Source organism: Antennarius striatus, chromosome 21 (genome assembly GCF_040054535.1).
Source record: "Antennarius striatus isolate MH-2024 chromosome 21, ASM4005453v1, whole genome shotgun sequence".
NCBI lineage: Eukaryota > Metazoa > Chordata > Actinopteri > Lophiiformes > Antennariidae > Antennarius > Antennarius striatus.
Window position 1 is genome coordinate 15,606,306 of NC_090796.1, and position 19,063 is coordinate 15,625,368.

General features: G+C 42.8%; 2 protein-coding genes across 2 annotated transcripts; one reads left to right on the forward strand and one right to left on the reverse strand.

Moving 5' to 3' along the window:
- Positions 1–8,980: 8,980 nt before the first annotated feature.
- On the reverse strand, positions 8,981–14,252 carry LOC137588579 (carbohydrate sulfotransferase 3-like). The gene is made up of 3 exons (XM_068305730.1): positions 14,090–14,252; positions 11,032–11,240; positions 8,981–10,952 (listed from the first exon to the last, which is right to left on the reverse strand). Exons 2-3 carry the CDS (start codon positions 11,109–11,111, stop codon positions 9,746–9,748), a joined length of 1,287 nt encoding a protein of 428 aa, XP_068161831.1. The 5' UTR covers positions 11,112–11,240; positions 14,090–14,252; the 3' UTR covers positions 8,981–9,745.
- A 1,450-nt stretch (positions 14,253–15,702) lies between these two features.
- ghitm (growth hormone inducible transmembrane protein) lies at positions 15,703–18,650 on the forward strand. Its single transcript, XM_068305688.1, has 9 exons — positions 15,703–15,781; positions 16,113–16,269; positions 16,384–16,486; positions 16,721–16,832; positions 16,941–17,082; positions 17,285–17,393; positions 17,562–17,750; positions 17,852–18,023; positions 18,103–18,650. The coding sequence occupies exons 2-9, from the start codon at positions 16,138–16,140 to the stop codon at positions 18,182–18,184; spliced, it is 1,041 nt and encodes a 346-aa protein (XP_068161789.1). The 5' UTR covers positions 15,703–15,781; positions 16,113–16,137; the 3' UTR covers positions 18,185–18,650.
- Positions 18,651–19,063: the final 413 nt, after the last annotated feature.

A 19,063-nucleotide genomic window follows, 5' to 3' on the forward strand; every position in this document is an offset into this window, starting at 1 on the left:
AGAAGCACTTGTCTACATTTTGTAGTTGCTGGAGGAAAATAATTGCCTTATCTGCAACCGTCAAAATGATGAATGCCCCGGAGAGCTCAGAGAATTGACTGATGGAATTGGAGGGAAAATCTAATCCCTGATCTGAACACTTTGTATAATACATTAACCCCTCTGGTACAACAGGCTGCACACAAACAGATTTGTAAAGACTTGTAGAAATAAATTCAACAGAGACCGAAGGATCGATAAACATCAGGAGTTATGTCCTCGTCTGTAAGGAGTCAAACGAAGCGTCGGGAAACACAAAGGCCTCGCGTGTGGAGGGATGAGTCAAAGTAAAATAAAAATAGAGATTTAACAGGATGCTGAGGAAACGTGTGCAGCGTTACCTGCAAGGAACAAATCTATAGATAATATAGATCAATAGATAGGTCAAAGTCGGGTAGGATAGCGGATAAATACGTAATAAAATACAAGGACCAACAATAATGCAACTAAATTCAGAGTTATTACTTCATGTCGTCTTAGTTTTTATGAGCTGTTCAGGTGTTGGTCGTTGAATTCAGATAGAGTTAAAGAAAAATGGTTCACATTTTTAAAAAAAAGAGAGAGAGAGAGAGAGAGAGAGCTTCGGAAGGGTTTAAAAATATTTCAGAAATATTTTGTGAAACTCTAAATCGTCTTTGTCTCAACTGTTTTAATTGACAGCGGCGAAATATAATCCAGCAGATTTGGTCCGATTATTTCAGAGTCAGTGAATGCATCACGACAGCAGAGATAGTTACCTGCCTGTAACAGGTAGAAACCCCCAGCTGGCATGTCTACATGTCTTTGCCCCCCAAGGTGGGCAAAGACATGTAGACACACAAACAAAATAAGCAAACCTCCTAAATTTTTTTTTTTTTAAATTATGTGTTAAAACTTGCCCATAAATTTGCTGGGATAGGCTCCTGCAAACGCGCGTGACCCACAAACGCGGAATAAAGTGCGTGCAAAAATGAATGGATTGATGGATGATGTGTCAAATGTTTGCAAATGATAAAATGAAGTAAATATTTGAAGCTGATGTCCTTTATCAAGCGTTAAAAAAGAAAAACGCAAATTTTGCCACAAAACTTGCTGGCGATGTGTTCAAAGAACGACAGCGTTTGAACCTATCGTGTGTGAAATCGCCACCCTGCCTGAAAACGTGCAGCGAGCGTGAAATGCACCAGAGGATGATGGGACATGATCTTCCCTCCACCTATCGACCAATCAGCAGCAGATATGAAGGGATCTCTCTCCTGATTAAAACCACATTAACTTTTCATGACCTAATGTCCCAAAATGAAGGGTTTTTTTAAACGAATGACCGGCGTCTACTCATCATCGAGTTCTCCCTCTTTTTTGTCACACTTGGATGGAATATATTATCCCCAATATTAGGAGAGAACATACCTGCAGCAGGTTAATGACCTCACACTTTCCACACCATTTCACTTAGCGGGCCATAGCCAGGAAAAGCTAAACGCTCAGCTCCAGCTTCACTAAATTATGAATTAGCCGAAAGGTGAGGCGATTAAAGATTCAGCGTTTTGCAGCCGGACCAATCAGAGGCCTCCTGGTTGGGCTCCAGGTGGGGTATCTTCCACCAGCAGGTTTTGATATCCATCATGGAGGCCATAAATATTGTAAGAGGAGGACAAATAATCCAGAAATAACCAATCAAAGTGTTTCCCAATTGCTCTTTGCGGTGTTAGAAAAATCAAGAGCACAATCTTCATCTATATCCGCTATAATCAATAAATAAACCAGACACAGAAAGGCGCTGAATCGTGAGGATGGATGATATTTTTAATCAATAAATATTCATTCCAAACCACAATTATTTACACCAGCGAGCATCTTTTTAACGTCGAAACTAAACGTTTGACGTTTTCGCCCACGGCGGCCTCGGGGCGTCGCGCGCTTCGCAAGCTAGACGGGTCAAACTGTGACGAGCGAATCGTCTGAACAAATGCTAAATCACCAGCAAAGCAGCCAGAGAGAGATCAGCGACGTGTTTGTGCTTCCCCAAGGCTGGTCGGCATCTGTTCTACATGTGTGCAGCGGCAACATCCGTGTTCCACCAATTAATCGTGTCTGAATCAGAGTAAATATTTAACCGGGAAGCGCCAAAAGCGGGAATCGAGGCCCTCGATGCGTGCATCAGGAAGATTTATTTAAATATTCCATGCAAATGTTCTTATTTAGCGTCAGTGGTTTAGAACTTTTTCTTTACATCTTTATCCTGAGGAAAACTGTCGATTCAGACGGGATGAATTCTCCTGATTTGGTAAATTGGACTGATGTGAGTCCAATTAGGATCTTGACAGTTCAGGTCAAGGCCACCAGGGGGCGATATTTGTGCTTCCCAGACCAGCTTCCTGTCATGAGGTCATGCTTCTGCTTTATAATTGCCTTTGTTGATGCATAAAGTCAGTAAAACAGGTATGTTCATGTTCAGCGTGGGATGTTTTGCCCTCAAATCTCGTCTGGAGGAGCTCCGGGTCTCTAATGGTCTGTTTTCAAACTCAGGACTCCTGCAGGACGTGAGGTTTGTTGGGGTCTGTTGCTCCAACTGGTCATTATCTGGGGATTAGTGATGGTGGGGGAGCACGTACCCTCCAAACGGTCACTCCTCACACCTCCCCACTAAAGGAAATCAGGAGGCAATCAAAGCAGAAACCATGGCGACGGTCCAGACAGGAGGAGCCGCTCCGTCAGGAAGTTCAAAGGGATGTCAGTGATGATGAAACGGATGTTGGTTGTTGGTCGGTTTATTGGTTGGTTGTTGTTTTTTTTGATTGGTTGGTTGGCTGGTCAGATAATTGGTTGGTTGTTTTTTTGAATGGTTGGTCAGTTGGTTCATTAGTTTGTTGGTCTGTTGCTTAGTTTGTCTGTTGATTTTTGGCTGTTTTTTGATTGGTTGGTCGGTCAATCAGTTGTTTTGTCTCTTGGTTGGTTTGTTGGTTGGTTGGTCCATTGGTAGGTTGGTTGGTTGGTTCATTGGTAGGTTGTTTGGTTGGTTGGTCTTTCAGTCGGTTGGTTGGTTGGTGTGTGTTCCATTAAATTTGTCACTGTTGGTCAGATCCCAAATGAGCTTCGGCCCCCAGAGAACCCCTGGACCTTCTCTTCCTGGTGGGGTGCTCCTTCAGCAGACGCCGGGTTCTTGGTGTTCTCGGTTTGTTTGGTGTCTCTCTGGTAAACTGTTGGCATGTCGACCTGGTGGAGCAGACGCCGTCGTGTAAAGCATCGCTCGCGTTTTCACTGCTCCTGTATTTTTTGCTCTCAAATCAGTGAGTTTGTAAAACCAGGGGGGGCGGGAGGTTTTTAATTGTGGGGCCAAATTGAAGGTTTTAAGTTGTGTTTAAGGTTCACACAGTTTGAGGCCGTTTTAAAGGCCGTCTGGATCTCGGTGGGTGTTTACGGTTCAGTTTGACGTGCAGCGACACAAACACATGAATTATCTGTTTTACGAGGCGCTGCTCTGAGTTCACGTCGGTTTCTCCTCCATAAAAACACATTTAGTCTGTGTTTCCATGCCTTTAGAAATAAACAATCAAATCACCTGTAAACCAATCAATATCTAAAGGATGCAGATAATCAACAAACAAGGGATTCTAGTAAATAAAATTCACAAAGACCAAACAAATTTACTATTTTATTTGCTAACTTGTGTTTATATTTGTGTGTGTAAATAGACAAAAGCACTATGAATATAATATAAATGTTATAAATGTTAAAGAGAGAAATCCTAACCTTAATGATAGAAACAGCCAAATTAAACACAATAAAATGTACTCACATTATGTTTTTATTGAATAAAGGGGAACAAAACAGAAAACTTTCTAACGTTCGATTAAATGACATTAACGTTCTGTTCTACTGTTCTTCATAAACGTGTGCTTTAGTCAATCGCTCATTTGATTATTTGTATTTATTGTTTATTATTCAACTGTTGAATGAAAACAAATAAAATATATTTAAAAACATATTCATTAAAATTATTGGTTGTAAAATTAGGTAGAAATGTTACATTTGGTCAGAAATACGACAATTATTAATATGCCAAGTTGGTTAGTTTTAGCATTTCACACCCATATTTAAAGTCAAATCAGAGTTAGCGGCATCAGAAGAACACCACAACTACCTGGTTGGACTGGTTGGACTGGTTGGACTGGTCCAATCAGGCATCAAGTCAGAACAAGACCCAATCCAATGCTTTTATTTTCCTGGTGATTTGATATTTGTTGGATCCGTTCCTATGCAGAACAGAACCCTTCAGGTTTGGAACTGACTCTCCTCTATGGCTCCAGTCACGTCAAGTCATCTGTCCTGGAGGAGGGGGTGACTGAGATGCGGAGGCCCCCGCCGCCTCCTGTGTCTGGTTTGATTGGCGGCATCTCTGTGAGAACCTCATTTACGAGCCAAGAACGAGGCCCGAGTGGCCCCGGGGTCCAACTGGCACTTCGTACAAATTCAAGGGTTTCGCCACGAAACGACAAATCCTCTAAATCTCTGTTTGCACTGCAGAGACGAGAGCTGGACCCACGTTCTGAACCGTTCATATTTAGGGCCCTTTGTGGGAGTTTAACTAAAGCTAGGGTGTTTGCACTTCCCAAAGCATGTTTATCTGCAGCATGCATTAGAACTACAGCCGGTTTATGCGCGAGAAATGGTGCAAAGGTATGAAAATGTTCTTTTCCTGCTGGCTGACTTGTTTCCTGCTGTGTTGACTCTTTTTTTTTTTTTTTTGCGTGTATTTAAGGTGGAATGCATTCAATGCGTCTGCTGTTCAGCTCCATTTATAGATCTGGTGTTTGATTGTGGTTTTATTTCTTTTCCTTGCGATTTTGAGCGTGCATTCATTATTAATTTGTGGGCAGGTTAGGACAGCGCAGTAGCTCCATTTCTCCTGGTGACACATTAAAATCACCACAGTATATATTTGCTATGACAACTCAGAGTTCTAAATCCTGCAGCCTGTAATTATTGTTCCACTGATTCTCAAAATAAATCCTCTCTCGGTGACACAAATGACTCTTTGTCTCTCCTTTTAAGAAGAGAAGTGGTGCTCCAGAGTGAAAAGGTGACAAAGAAAGGCCACAATTTAAAGCTTTTTTTTTTTTTTTTTGGCTGCGGTTCATTTTCCCCGCCGTGTAAAAACGGATACTTCCTCTGGCCACTCCGGTCGGCCGCGAAAACATTTTTCAGAGGCTTTTATTGCATCCTTGCATCTGCGCGACGTGGTCGGCGTTCTTCATGGCATCTGTCACATCAGAAGACGGGAAGAGGCCTGTTATTACGCAGCCGAGGCTGGAGATGAATCTATAATTGGCGAATGCATCAGCATCAACATCGGTAAACGCTGCTTTTAGGCCTTAACTGTAATGCCTGTTTAATTGTCACTAATAGAGGCAGTAGAAAGGCACTTACTCTGTATCTGGAGCACAGCCAGCCGAGTGGGACAAATGGAGCGACCCATTCAGCACTTGTACATTTTTTTTTTTTTTTAAACGGCCTCTTCGCTCTCGCTCGGTGTCGCCACAAAAGGAGGCATTGATGTAAAGGAAGACTGAAGCTTTGTGCTGAAAACACCAGAACTGGCTGAGGAACCAGGGCTCTCACAAAACGCAAGCCATGGCACAAACTATACTTGAGGAACAGCCTCTTTCATTGAGTTCGCTTTAACGTTTAAAAGTTTAAAATATGCAAAATACACTTTGTCCATGTTGCTGCGATCAACACTTGATGGGGAAAAAAAAATCACCCGTGTCAATCCCAGCTGGTCAAACATAACGCAGACGTGACTTCTGACCCCCGTGTCGGGTATCGTGAATGTTTCACGTTTTTAAAAAAAAAAATGCTTTTGTGTTTCTCAGGAAGGAATCTGGGTCTTGAAATTCCTCCTGTGCTTCCACACGGAAAAGTAAATACGGGGACAACACCTCTTCAGCATTAATGGCTTTTTTCTGTGCACCACCTGCTGACCTAACCCCGACTATTTACTTAAACTCTCCCCTCACCCACAGAAAGCCATTGTTTGCTCTGTAAGGGGTGTGTGTGTGTGTGTGTGGAGGGGGTGATTGAAGCTAAACAGCAACATGTTCTTAAAGTCTTGGATATGCGTCTAAATTTGGGGATGGGAGTGATGCTTTCTGTTTTCTTGGGGGGGTGGGGGGGTGCATGAACGCTGAGCTCATAGTCAAAATGATAAAAGGAGCTCCAGCAAAAACAAATCCAACCAAGAGAAAACCAAGTAGGGAAGTGAAAAACAGGGAAATTCCAGTTGGAACATGCAAACGCAATCAAGTTTACACTTTCACCTTCACCGTTTCTCCAAAGGAAGCAGATTTCAGGGTTTTTTTAGACATAGTTTTTAGCAAACAGCTCACAGAGTTTATTCTAAGAGTGAAAATCTGCCTTTACTGCACTTTTAAGACGCCACAATTATTCTTATTTTGAGCCGTTGGCGGCTGAGATGGTCAGACGGCTTGAAGCGCCGCCAGCGTCTCGAAGATAGTCGTTTCCGTTCTGCAAGGGAACCCACACAAACAAACAAACAAACAAACAAATAAACAAACAAAATAAAATCAGAATCCTGATATGAAGGTGAGAAAATCATGATGACCATAAACAGACATAGATTCGGTGGATAAGGAGGATCATCATTCCAGTCCTGAACCACATCCGATCTATTTCACGTCTGACTATGGTTATAATTATATGTTTAGAAAAACATAACAGCACTCATAAATCCACAGGTCGTCTTCTTCTTCATTTTAAGCTGCGAATCAGACAAACGTCTGGCTTTAATGACGAGGCGCTCACATGACGGGGGCCCTAACCCCTGACGTTTTATTTGAAGCAGCACGTTTCAGATCCAGAAGCGCTTCCTGTGTAGAGACGGTGAGCGAGCTTCTGCTGATACGCAACAAAACCGCCAACAAGGGTTTTATGTAGCGTCGGGAAACTTTCCCAGACGAGAGAAATCCGATAAATTTCCCAATAAGCGTTTTATTCACGACTAAAAGCTGCCTAAAGGAGCATTCCACTCAAAATGAAGATTCATTTATCACGACCGACTCCATCGTATCGCCTGCATCTTCCAAACCCCCTCATGGCTGATGTGGCAGGCCAACATTTAAGAGCAGGAGGGCGGGGTCACTTTACTTGCAGAGGGGGTGGGAAGGCTTTAATTCAGTGGAAAGTGGTTATTCTATATTTGCTCCAACCATACAGTTACTCCACCCTCCCCACATCCCACATGAAGCCTCTGCAGCGAGCAGTCAGAGCTCGTGAAGGAACAATTTCTCCTCATACTGGCTTAAATTCAGCCACTTCAGAGTTGTTAACACTTAATTAAAGAAGCGCAGCACACACCCCCCCAAAAGCGACCAGATGATGATGATGAGGCTTTAAGATGTGGCTCTGCTTTGCTCAGATGAGTTCATTAATAAAAAATGTGAACCTAAAAGTCCAAAGTAGTGCGTTCAAAAGGAGACGGAGTGAGTTTTCTGTAAGCGGGTGGGGTCAGGTGGATGAAAATGACTCGGACCACATTGTATGTAAAGTTGGGGTAATTGCTGGGTGTGCGGCCTGAAATAGCCGGGTCCACGGCGCTAAGCACAGCCTCCACAGGGTCCCTTCCTTCCTGCCGCCTCCGAGACCAACATGTCAGTGTGCAAAAAGGTTAAACATTTGGTTTAGGCAGAACAACAAGAAGCCAGAAAGGGTTTGGAAATTAGTGACTGCTTGTGTTTGACACGAGTAATGACCTGTGGATGTGTCTTTTATAGATCTTCGTCAAATAAACGTGCAAATCTTTCCGCTAATGGAGCCAATAAAGGAGCAGTTCTTCCACAGATGAAGCACCAGGCCTCCTCCTCCTCCTCCGGCGATGGGAAGTCATTTTAAAGTTCCTTCCTCCTGCAGATATTTCTGGAGCTTCACCCAAGAACAGCATCGCAGAATCGTCCTCCAGCTGGAGACAATGGGGACTTGTTTTTGAGATGTAAAAACGGGTTTGCCAACTTTGGAATTACCAGTTGCACAACAGTGAATTACTACCAACCCACCACCAAAGCACAAGAAAGAATGCACGCATTGGTTTTCCTCGTTTCGATGAAGGCGTCATGACATTTGGAGATAAAGCTGCTTTGTCCTGGCTGCAAATTCTAATAAACGGTGAAATTTGGCCACTTCAAAACAATATTTATCACGATTGCTCAATTGGTGTGTGGTTGTACAAACAGATGACATTGAGTGAGTTGCATTCAATTATTCTGTAAAATACAGGTATGCATCGGCTTATGTCATTTGGAGTTATGTCGTTCGCGATCATACGTCAGTTTTCCCAAAAAAATACACGGAAAAATAAAAAATCAGGTTTACATCATTTTGTCTGCCCAAAATATTAGAATCATAAAATCACTAGTACACCGTTAAAAGCACATATCATGTTACTGTACAATAAATTAGAATAAAAACATAACATCACATTATTATCCCATAGCAACCCCCGTGAACCATAATAAGGAAGAGGCTGAAGATGAGACAGCGATAATTATTCTGTACTTTTTTTTTTTTTGAATGTAATTGTTTATAAGCTTAAAATAGATTTGTATTAATTATTATTGAAATGCCCTCATTAATAAAGTTCAATACAGAATTGGGAATGGTTATCTACACAATTTTATTTATTTTTTGCTCTAAAACAAATCCCCATCTTCTACTGTTGTCAGTTGGCTGATGTGATAAATCATAAGTGTTATTAAGGTTGCATTAAATGCATGGAAACTGTACTTCTGCACATAGTATGCATCAATCTGTTGTTGCTCAACCTTAAAAAAAAACAGCTTACCAAGATAACAAAATGAGGACGTCACCTTTCACACCAGTCAGCTTTGTGAACAACCTGCCACCGTTATGGGCGCGACATCTTCACAGAAAAAGTGAGAGTTTGCCATGTTTTGACGGGATTTATTGCGAAAAGACAAGCTGTAAATGCACAGACTGGAACATCAGCAAACAATGTCAAAGATTAAAGTATCAGCTCCTCTTTTTATCACCAGCTGAAAGACTTGTGTCAACACACAGAGATCTGCCAGCCAATGTCACACAATCCTGCAAACCAGCTGCAGTTGGAATGCATTCAGCGGCAGCGTAAACCTGCTTTTACAGGACGGGCCCTTAAAAAGTCGCAAAGACTGCTTCAAACGTTTTTTTTGGTCAATTATGAGCATGCATGTACCCCAAACTACAGTACGCGTGCAATTAAAATACCCCATCAGAGGGGGGAGTGACAGCACATGGAGCACATTCAGAGCAGGAGTCGTAGCGCCGTTAAACACTGTTCAGAAATAAATGAGCAAATCTCATGCTAAGAAAAACATATCTCACGTTGAAAAACAGTCATATTTGGAGTTTCCTTCAAGTTTCTTTGGTGTCATGTTGCTGATATTTATATTTCATTAACAAACACCTGTATTTGCTGAAGCATTAAATTTAGCAGGACAGGCTAACGGTAGCATTGTAGAAAAAATACAGTCGGAGTGCAAGAACAAAAACACCTTTCTACGTTCAGTTTCAAACACCCTCTCATAGATAAAGGCTTTTGTTTTTTTCATCACTTTTAAATTAAAAAAAGGCTTTAAATAACACAGTGTTGGGGTAAAATACCCTAAAAATGTCATTCCAGGGTTTCAAGAGTTGATGAGTTAAATCTGAAACTCTACAAAACATTGAACACTTTGTTCTCGATCAAACTAATAGACTTATCCAGTAGCATTTTTTCACTGCTAACAGATTTATACCCAAACAGCTTCAGGGTTGGCCCACAAACCTTCTGCACAACCTGGACTATTTTGAAGGGTAAGCTAAATCTCCATTTCTCTACGTGTTCCGAGGAGTTTTTCTGCGTGGAGTAAAGCCCGTCGGTCTTCTTCGAAGCCTGGGTGTTGCTCAGGATCCAGAATCTCGCTTGTGGTGTGAACGGGATTCCAGTAAAGCGGTACATCTCCGCGGCTTTGCTCATGGGGAAGCGGGCTATGTCCTCGTACCTCACTAGCATGTAGCGCCCGCGCAGCCACGACGGCTGGTTGAGTCCGAGCTCGGCGGACATCCTGATGTTGTCGCAGTTGCCTTTCAGCTTACTCAGTTCGACTTCATCGATCGGGACGTCTGCACCCGTCGCCCATTTCTTCCAGTTCTTGTATTTCTCTTCGAAGGCCACCATGCGTGAAGCTAATACAGCTCGCGGATCCCGAACCAGCTGGATGAACCTCACATCAAGGCGTGGATCCTCCGCCAGAGGTCGGAGAGTGTCCAGTTTGCGTGTCCTCACCGTCTTGATGGCCCTGTGTTCCTTTTGGAGGCAGGACTCGGACGCCATTGTCAAGTTTATAGGTCCGCAGCGCCTGCTCCGGCAGTGATACGGCTCAAAGACCCCCCTAACAACAGGACTGCACACCGACTCCTCGCAAAGGGAGATGCTGGACCACCTACGGAAAAGGGAAGGGGTGACGTGGTCCACGGGGAGGGGTTCGATGAAGCTCTCCAACTGGGAGAAGTCGCACAGGAAGAGCTGCTGGAGAACATCGCGGTACGCCTTGGCCGCCACCGTGGCGTTGGTGCCTCCGGTCTCCAGCGTTAGCATCTTCTCCACATGCCACAGAGGCTCAAAAAGGTAAAACATGTTGCCGCCATGCTGGTTGAAAAACTCCCCCACAAAGGAGGATCCAGTCCTGGTGGTGGCCAACAGGAGGATGTGCTTCCTGCCCCTCCTCACCATCTCCGGATGCTCGCCGTAGTTCTCCAGGTGTCTCTTCATCATGTAGGTCAGGCCCGTCTTGCTGAGGGAGGTGGAGGAACCTCCCTCAGCAAGCGTGAGGGAGAAATGGGTCTCGGGGGCTTGTTTGGAGGAGAGCTTATCTGTCACCCTGGAAGTTTGAGAGGAATCGGGTTACCTTTAACAGAAACAAATCATTATCTTATTTAAGTCCTTTTTTCTGGACTTACCTGGAGATGATGTTGTTTTCCTTCTCTATGACAACCAGTGCCACAACAAAAAAGATGGATATTGTGTATTTGATCCTCATTCTCGGATGCCGCGGCGCCGGGATGCGCCTTCACACACTACTTCTTAATGGGTTCTGCCAATCTTGCAAGTCTACTTCTTAAAGAGCCTTCCAGGTATTTGTATTCCCCGTCGTAGGCGATGTTTCATCCTGTAAATGAAACCAACATCAACCTGTCAGTCACACATTTTGCACACTTGAGCACAGACGTGAGTCTCAATTCTGTCTGTCCACACTCTTTAGGGGGATTCATTAAAACCGCCAATGGAAACGGGACGGATATGACAGATTTATTGCACTGTGATGCAAAGCGATGTTTCTCGCCCCTTTAATTCTGGACATTCACTCGGAGACACAAATATTTCAGCTTAACAAGGTAAAAATAGACACCAGCTGAATCTCCTCTACTGGAATGTAAGCATTCACTCCTGTGAGGAAGTTCTTGTGATCTTTAAGTGCGCTGGTGCGTTCAGGAACCTGCCCCACCCTCTGTACCCATCTGACCCTTCACTGGAAGGAGATCTTTACCTCTAAGACATGGACTACTTGTAGAGTAGACCGTCTGCCGGTGATGCTACCTCATCAAACACCTTTGTGCCTCTCAAACCCTAAACCGATTGGGGTCCAATTGTTGCCTCTGCTGAGACTGAAGAGGAAAGCCTACATCAATCACACCGATCCGAGCCGGCAGGTCGTTCAGTGCTTCTGAGTGTCTATGGAGGGGAGGTAGGCAAATTAGGAGAGGATTTAATGAAGCCTGTTCGGGACTGTCGTACACATTCCTGAGAGATTTTTGCTCCTTTGAAGATAAAGGCATTTTGTCCTGGATCCCTGACTAATCTTCAGATTTCTAGATAATCCCACCTACTTTATGTGCCAACAAATGGGTGCCAACAAACACCTCAGAAGTAATGAGGAAATTGGCCGTTGCTGTGTTTGCCCACAGGCATGCTTAGTGTTTTAAATCCTTGAATCAGGTGTGTGAGTTTGGGAAAGCATTTCTTTATTGGATCTGTCAGGAGCTACACAAATTATCCTGAGTGTGTTTGCGGCTTCTCAGGATTGCTGTTAAACCACCTCTGGCCGAGCCCCGGGGAGGTAACACATTAGTCTAACCCTTGCTTTTAATCAGCCACAAACAAACACCAAATGTCCAACTCACTACAATGAGGTCATAACATGACAGAGAGAGGAAAAAACGCCAAGTCCAGTTCTCACATCCTGTTATAACCGAAGGACCGTGGACGGGAACACAGGAGCCTGAATACAGGGAATGGTTGGAAACTGCCTGCGAAATTCTCTGGGAGGAATGGGAAGTTTACATTTCAAATAGGGAGCACTGTTGACGTGGAACGGCGTGTCGTGAAAAGGCCCGTTGCACTCAGACCTGCTTTCACCAGGAGGAAAAATCAGCACCACCCTGCCGCATGCCACAACCACAAAGGTGTCTTTACTCGGGAGGGACTCCAAACCTCCTAAACCAGAACGTAAACTCACGGGTCATTCTCACGTCACAGGGTCAGTGACTCAAACCCCCAGATGTTAACAAGCCTTTTAAAAGTGGTCGGCTGCATCACAGGAGGCTTTAAAAGAGCGATCCAGCTAACGCTAACACAAGCTGATTCTGGAGCAGATTTCTCCTGAACAGCTGAAGAAGATGAGGATGTGTTTTAAAAACATGAAGGTCATTCTACCTGATTCAGGACTCTATGACCTGACTGATATGAAAATATGTAATTCCACCCTTCTAAAGCTAAATCCTTAGTGCCAAGGTCTTGTGAAGTAGGCCTCGTGTGTTGGAGATGGTGCACCAGCCTGATGCTCCCCTAAAACAGGCTGGAAATAACATCTTCTTCTGCACCAGATGTACTTTATTTAACATTGCAGGCATTTTTCAACATCATCATTAATATCTCAGGTATCTTTCACGGTTGGTTTGAATTTTCTTGAGCATCCAAGAAATCCAGATCCATCAGATTTACTTGTTTGGCTGTTAGAAGTCCAATAACATTAAATACATCACATTAAAATGTGGTTTCCTCCTTTGACTTCACCACAACAAATGAAACGACAAAGAAAGTGAGTGACTAATATCTGTTAAAAAATAAGTAACCGCATGGTTTATTTGGGTGTCCATCCATTTTTAAGTCTCGCCATATGTGATTTAGGACAAATGGAAATAATGTCATCAACAAATCGTCAAGTGTTCCGAGCTGGTTTTTGTCATTTACACCAATTATCCCAGTTTATTGCATCTGCTGTGTAAAATAAAACACACATGAGCAGACGTTCTCACGGACCACTGAGGCATATGACACTTTTGATCATCTGCTCATGGCAAAAAACCGCCGTCGCACCATTCATCATCTCGCAGCTATTGCTTTTCAAGGCTGGCTTTTATTTAATATCAAATCATTTGTAAAGATAAATTCGAACACCGCCAAGCCAAAGCCACTTTTGACTGTTGAAGGGATGGACAGTTTAAAATTTGAAAAATTCTCACTTTAAATGGGCCAAATATTTGGTTTTGTGTTCAGGAGATTGATGACAATATTAATAATTACCTGATACTTTTTAAAAAAGACTTGTAAATCTATACTTTTCACTAAATCAAACATAAATTGTAATGAAAAATTGTTTTGGTATTGGTGGCTTGAGCCCCTGGGGAGCGTTATCTCTATCAACGACCCTGGCCGTCATGTTATTGGTGTAAATGCTAAAGGTTGGTGCGGCCTCCCGAAATATATGTCAAACCTGCAGGCACATATACCCGAAATGTTCATCTTATGTAATTACAGATAAGCCTACAGTTTATTTCAAAGGTCAAAAGGATAAAGCGGTAATTTGGAGTCATGCTTTCTGAGTGTAAAGTCCGAGAAAAGACACTTTCCTGGATTTTTATTCCACAACCACGTGTGATGCTGGTTTATAGCGCCTTATTAGAGTTTAATAGCACTTAGGCAATATTATGAGGATTAATATTTAAAAAAAATACCCACCATCGTGATGAATGAGGGCATCCACGCTGATCAGACTTTCCTCTAACTCCGCTCTGAAATGAATCCCATTACTTCCCAGGATTATTTCCCTTGTGTGAGGAAAATGAAGGCAGTCCGATGCTTGCAGTGAGAGAAACCCGTGGATCAGATGGAGTCATGTTTAGGGAAGCTGGATGTCGACTGCCTTCAACAGTGTCTGACTTTAAAAGTTTGGTCCGGAGGAGGAGGAGAAGGGAGAGGAAGAGGAGGAGGAGGGAGGTCAGGACAAAAAGCGCACCGCTGTCTCTTCTTTAACCAACGCTCGGTGAAGATGTATAATCAAAAAATTTACTTTGTACACTTAAATCATGTGACAAAGTGTTTGAATTAACTTCAAAGTATGACCATGATATTGTTATTGTATATTGATCTTGTTTTGGCATATTTTATGCTTCACTTTACTAAATTACTGAGTATTGTGGTCGCAATAAAAAGAGAAAGTAAGCGCTCCCTCCTGTGGTGAGAACTAGGAAGTGCAGCTGAACTAAAGAACCCGTACTGTATTCTAAAACAGCGGTCCCTGAAGGGCCGGGTGCATTTAAGGTAGTATTTTCATGGACCGGCCTTCATTTGCTCGATAATCGTTAATGACACCAGGATAGTTGTAGTCCAATAATAAATCACCCGCAGTGGTCTTATGTCAAATTCAGACACCTTTCATTTTAGAAGGAAAATCATTTCTAAAACGAAATAACTATAATAATAATAATAATTTTAAAAAAACTCGATTCAAGTGACTGCTCTGGTGAGGGTCATTTTGAAATACAGATATTTACAATCAGTGCATCCAACGTAGGAGAACTACTGATTATTCTTTTATAACAGGGTGAACAAGTCAAACAACTAATAATAACAATGACAGTTAGTGTTTAATTAGAGGTTCGGGGCAAATGTCCTTACCGGCGGGCGGCATCAATTCTTCACCAACAGTCCAAGTTTTTTCGCCTTATAGCGATACGATCAGCCGATAGGTGTGACGCTCTCAGTGCACTCACATTTGTTGATGTGCTGACCATCAGTAATTTCTTCTGCCCTTCATGTTCACGTTTTTTTCTTTCAAAAAACTTTAAAGCATAGTCTTTTTAATGCCTTGGTGCTTTAAATCTCCATGTGCCAAAGCAGCTTTGAAGGCTTCATTGACTCATTTCCTAGCCTGTCGCCACATATTCCACAGAGCGGGCTGTAAGTGTTGTGCGTAGGACTCCTGATGCTTGCTGTTAAATGCACATTTTGTGTGCATTTAAAGGTCAAAGTCGGTTCAAACAAAAATATTTTTTATGAAGATACTGTACTAGCCTAAAGTACAGTTCCACTGAGTATTTGATATTTTTGTAGTTCATGATTTTTCCTGTGTAAATTTGAACTAACTGTAACCGTTACATGGGAAACATTTAAGGGTCTGGTGTGAAGTATGAGTTGTCTTTTTTTATTTATTTATTTTTTTTACATTTGATGTATTTAAATAAAACACTGCATATAGACATTTATTATTATTACCCACCGTGGTTGAATTTAGCTCTCACGCCTACAATTCCCATCACGCATGACGCGCTTTGATGATGTAATCGAACGTTCACGAAGTTCCAAAACAAATGCGTCACAAACTCGCGCACCTGGCAGTATAGAGGGTAACGACTAAACGCTTCCATCTTGGTAAGTGTCGTTTATTGACGTCCAAGGTTATTTAAATACTTAAGTAAATACATTTTATTTGTAATTATTAAACGAGGCAAAATGTCACCGGTCGTCCGTCACAGTCCGTGAAGGTTTTGTAACGACATGATTGTTAGCCGTTACGGCTAATGTCTTGCTAGCTTACGTTAGCTAACTACCGCTAGGTGACTGACGTAACTCATCATTTAGCTGCAGCAATGCCGAGTAATTCACCAGCTTTATGTTTTTATGACCGTAAAACTAACTCGTATGAATTATATTAATACATTAAAAGCTGCGCTACTGAAGATCTGTTTGTCTGCCCTATTAGACTGATACAGAATAATACGACGAACATGTTGGTGGCGAGGCTGACATGCCTGAGGAGTCTTCCTCTTGTCGGGGTTCGTCCTGTTCTGTCGCAGGGTTCCCCGGCCCTGAGGACACCCACCCTGAAAGGCTGTCTCCCCCTGTTCAGACCCCAGCAGGTACCGTCAAATTAACTCAAAATAGTTCTAGTTGGTGTTCTAGTTGTCATGTTTGACAGTCAAGAAACTTTGACTAAATGTAGTGTGGTGTAAAGTTTATTTGTCCTTCTTCAGGGTTATTCCACGAAAGCCAGATTTGGTTTCCGCCGTGTGAAGACAACCAGAGAACAGCTGAAGGAAGCAGCCTTTCAGCCAGCAACAGATACTGCCATGAAAAGTAATCCTCATGACATATTCCAAATAAATGCACTAAAATATTAGATTCGACAGACCGTGCCGTTTCATACTGTAACTAAAGCTGTGTGTTATCTATCAGGCCACAGTGCGCCAATAGAAATTGTTAAATTCTGTTTACCTGGACTGGTTTTCGAGTACTTATTTTTATTATGCAGTGTAATTGAAATTAGTGAGTTTCTCAACAATAATGCACTTTTTTGTGATTTGCTTCCAGTCAACGACATGGGAAAAATTATTCTGGCCGGAGGTGCAGCCGTCGGCCTCGGAGCTCTGTGCTACTACGGTCTCGGCATGTCCAATGAATTGGGTGCCCTTGAGAAATCAGCGTGAGTATTTCACTGGCAGTTTTTTCATTTGGATTTGATGTGCAGAAAGGAACATTTTTATACTTTCAAAGAGGTCCATGTTGATTCATGTCTTCCCTATCTTTACAGGATCTGGCCTCAGTATGTCAAGGACAGGATCCACTCCACCTACATGTACTTTGCAGGCAGTGTTGGGATGACAGCTTTGTCAGCTTTAGCAGTGAGCAGGAACCCCGCACTCATGGGATTGATGACCAGAGGGTCCTTGCTGGTAAGCTTTATGCTGTTTGCATGTGATGTTGTAGCCATCATCTTTTTAGTTACATATGAATCAGTTGATCGATATAGATCTTCAGATTTCCTTTGTTTATAAAACTAGATCTTCATGTTGCACTAATCTGGTAATAAGTGTAGAAACATTTTAAGTGTTTTTACAGATCATAAAAATGATTTCCTGATGTTTTGTAATCTAGGCCATTGGAGCAACGTTTGCAGCTATGATTGGTGCAGGGATGTTGGTCAGGTCCATCTCGTACGAGCACAGCCCGGTACCCAAACACCTCGCCTGGATGCTTCATGCAGGTTTGGATGGCGTCCCAGTGATTCGCATTATTAGATGTGTAGTTACCTCAAGTGAACAGCAGATGGCGCTCGTATAAAGACTTGAGGCTGCTGTTGAAACCTGTGCAGTACCTCCACCTGTATGTAGTGGATGTGTTGTTTCATGATTGATCTAATCTGCTGGTTTAGGTGTTTTGGGGGCTGTTATTGCTCCTCTCACCCTTCTGGGAGGGCCTCTGATGGTCAGAGCTGCCTGGTACACAGCAGGCATCGTCGGGGGGCTGTCAACAGTGGCCATGTGCGCCCCAAGTGAGAAGTTCCTCAACATGGGTGGGCCTTTGGCTGTTGGCTTTGGATTGGTGTTTGCTTCTTCTATTGGTGAGTAAGATACAGTTCCACAAAGACTTCATTGGCCACAGGTATAAACAGGGGGTCTGAGTCGACATGAATATTCATGTTGATGCTCCTTTCGTCTACAGGAACAATGTTCCTGCCACCCACCTCAGTGTTTGGAGCAGGCCTGTACTCGATAGCCGTCTACGGAGGGCTGGTCTTGTTCAGCATGTTCCTCCTCTATGACACACAGAAGGTCGTCAAGAGAGCGGAGACGTACCCTCTGTATGGGGTACAGAAATATGATCCCATTAATGCGTAAGTCACACCTGAAACACTCAAAACACTGAACAAACACATCTCTGTAGACTCGTTCTAATTCCTTTCGAACCTGCAGGTGTTTGGGGATCTACATGGACACGATGAACATCTTCATCAGGCTGGTGATGATTCTGTCCGGCAGCAACAGGAAGAAGTAAACGCAGCGTTCTGACCAAAGCTTCAGTTTCATCTGCCACAAAGCTAAACAGTTGTGTTTTATGACTAGCATCTTATGCCAGGTGGTATCTCTTAGACGCCTCTAACTGGTGAAGGAACATGATTGCTTTGTAAGAAGAGGATTGCTCAGACCAAATGAGTGCTTACCTTGGAAATGTCAGGTTCATCCTGGGGGGGTTACAAATGGGTTTAATCTGTCTGTCAGCAGCTCCTTCCTGTCTCAGATGTCCATGGTGTTTTTTGTTCTCTATTTATTTCTCACTCAACGTTATTGTTCCTCTCAGAATGAAAATCCAGGAGTAGGTTATACCTACAACAGAAGTATTAAGTGCTAAACACCAGCTCATATGTCATCTGCATCTGTGATGGATTGAAGTGTTCATATGTTTCTGGGAAAACTATTTTAAATAGCAGAATCACAAAATAAACAAATCAGAAATGACATAATCTCAGATGTTTTTCTTTCTTTTCCTAAAGTAATCCCAAAGAAATAATAATCCGGGATGAAACATTTAAAGAAGAATGAAGCACCAAGATTTATACCATGTTTGTCGCTGTGGTGAGCAACTTCACTTCTTAAGCTAAAAACAATTTCACAACTGTGATGAACGCAATTGATCGTATAACCAAACGATCTGTGGGTAGAAGCTAATGGAGCGATACTAATTCCTAAAAATGTGGCAGCATGAAGACTAAATTAAAGAATTTGTAAGTAGTTTCCAGTTTGTTAGTCCATGTGTATTTATGGGACATTTTTTAAAATGTCTACCTTGTGTTTGCCAATAAACAGTCAGTGTGTGTAGCAGCAGATGACAAAGGCTTAGCGTAGTAATCCTCTTGTCCACCATCTGGCCGCTCCT

Coding starts and splice junctions, on each gene's coding strand:
- LOC137588579 (XM_068305730.1), bottom strand. CDS start 11,111: ATGAGGATCAAATACACAATATCCATCTTTTTTGTTGTGGCACTGGTT. Junction 10,953..11,031: donor GAAAACAACATCATCTCCAG/GTAAGTCCAGAA, acceptor TCAAACTTCCAG/GGTGACAGATAAGCTCTCCT.
- ghitm (XM_068305688.1), top strand. CDS start 16,138: ATGTTGGTGGCGAGGCTGACATGCCTGAGGAGTCTTCCTCTTGTCGGG. Junction 16,833..16,940: donor GGTGCCCTTGAGAAATCAGC/GTGAGTATTTCA, acceptor CTATCTTTACAG/GATCTGGCCTCAGTATGTCA. Junction 17,751..17,851: donor GGTGTTTGCTTCTTCTATTG/GTGAGTAAGATA, acceptor TTTCGTCTACAG/GAACAATGTTCCTGCCACCC.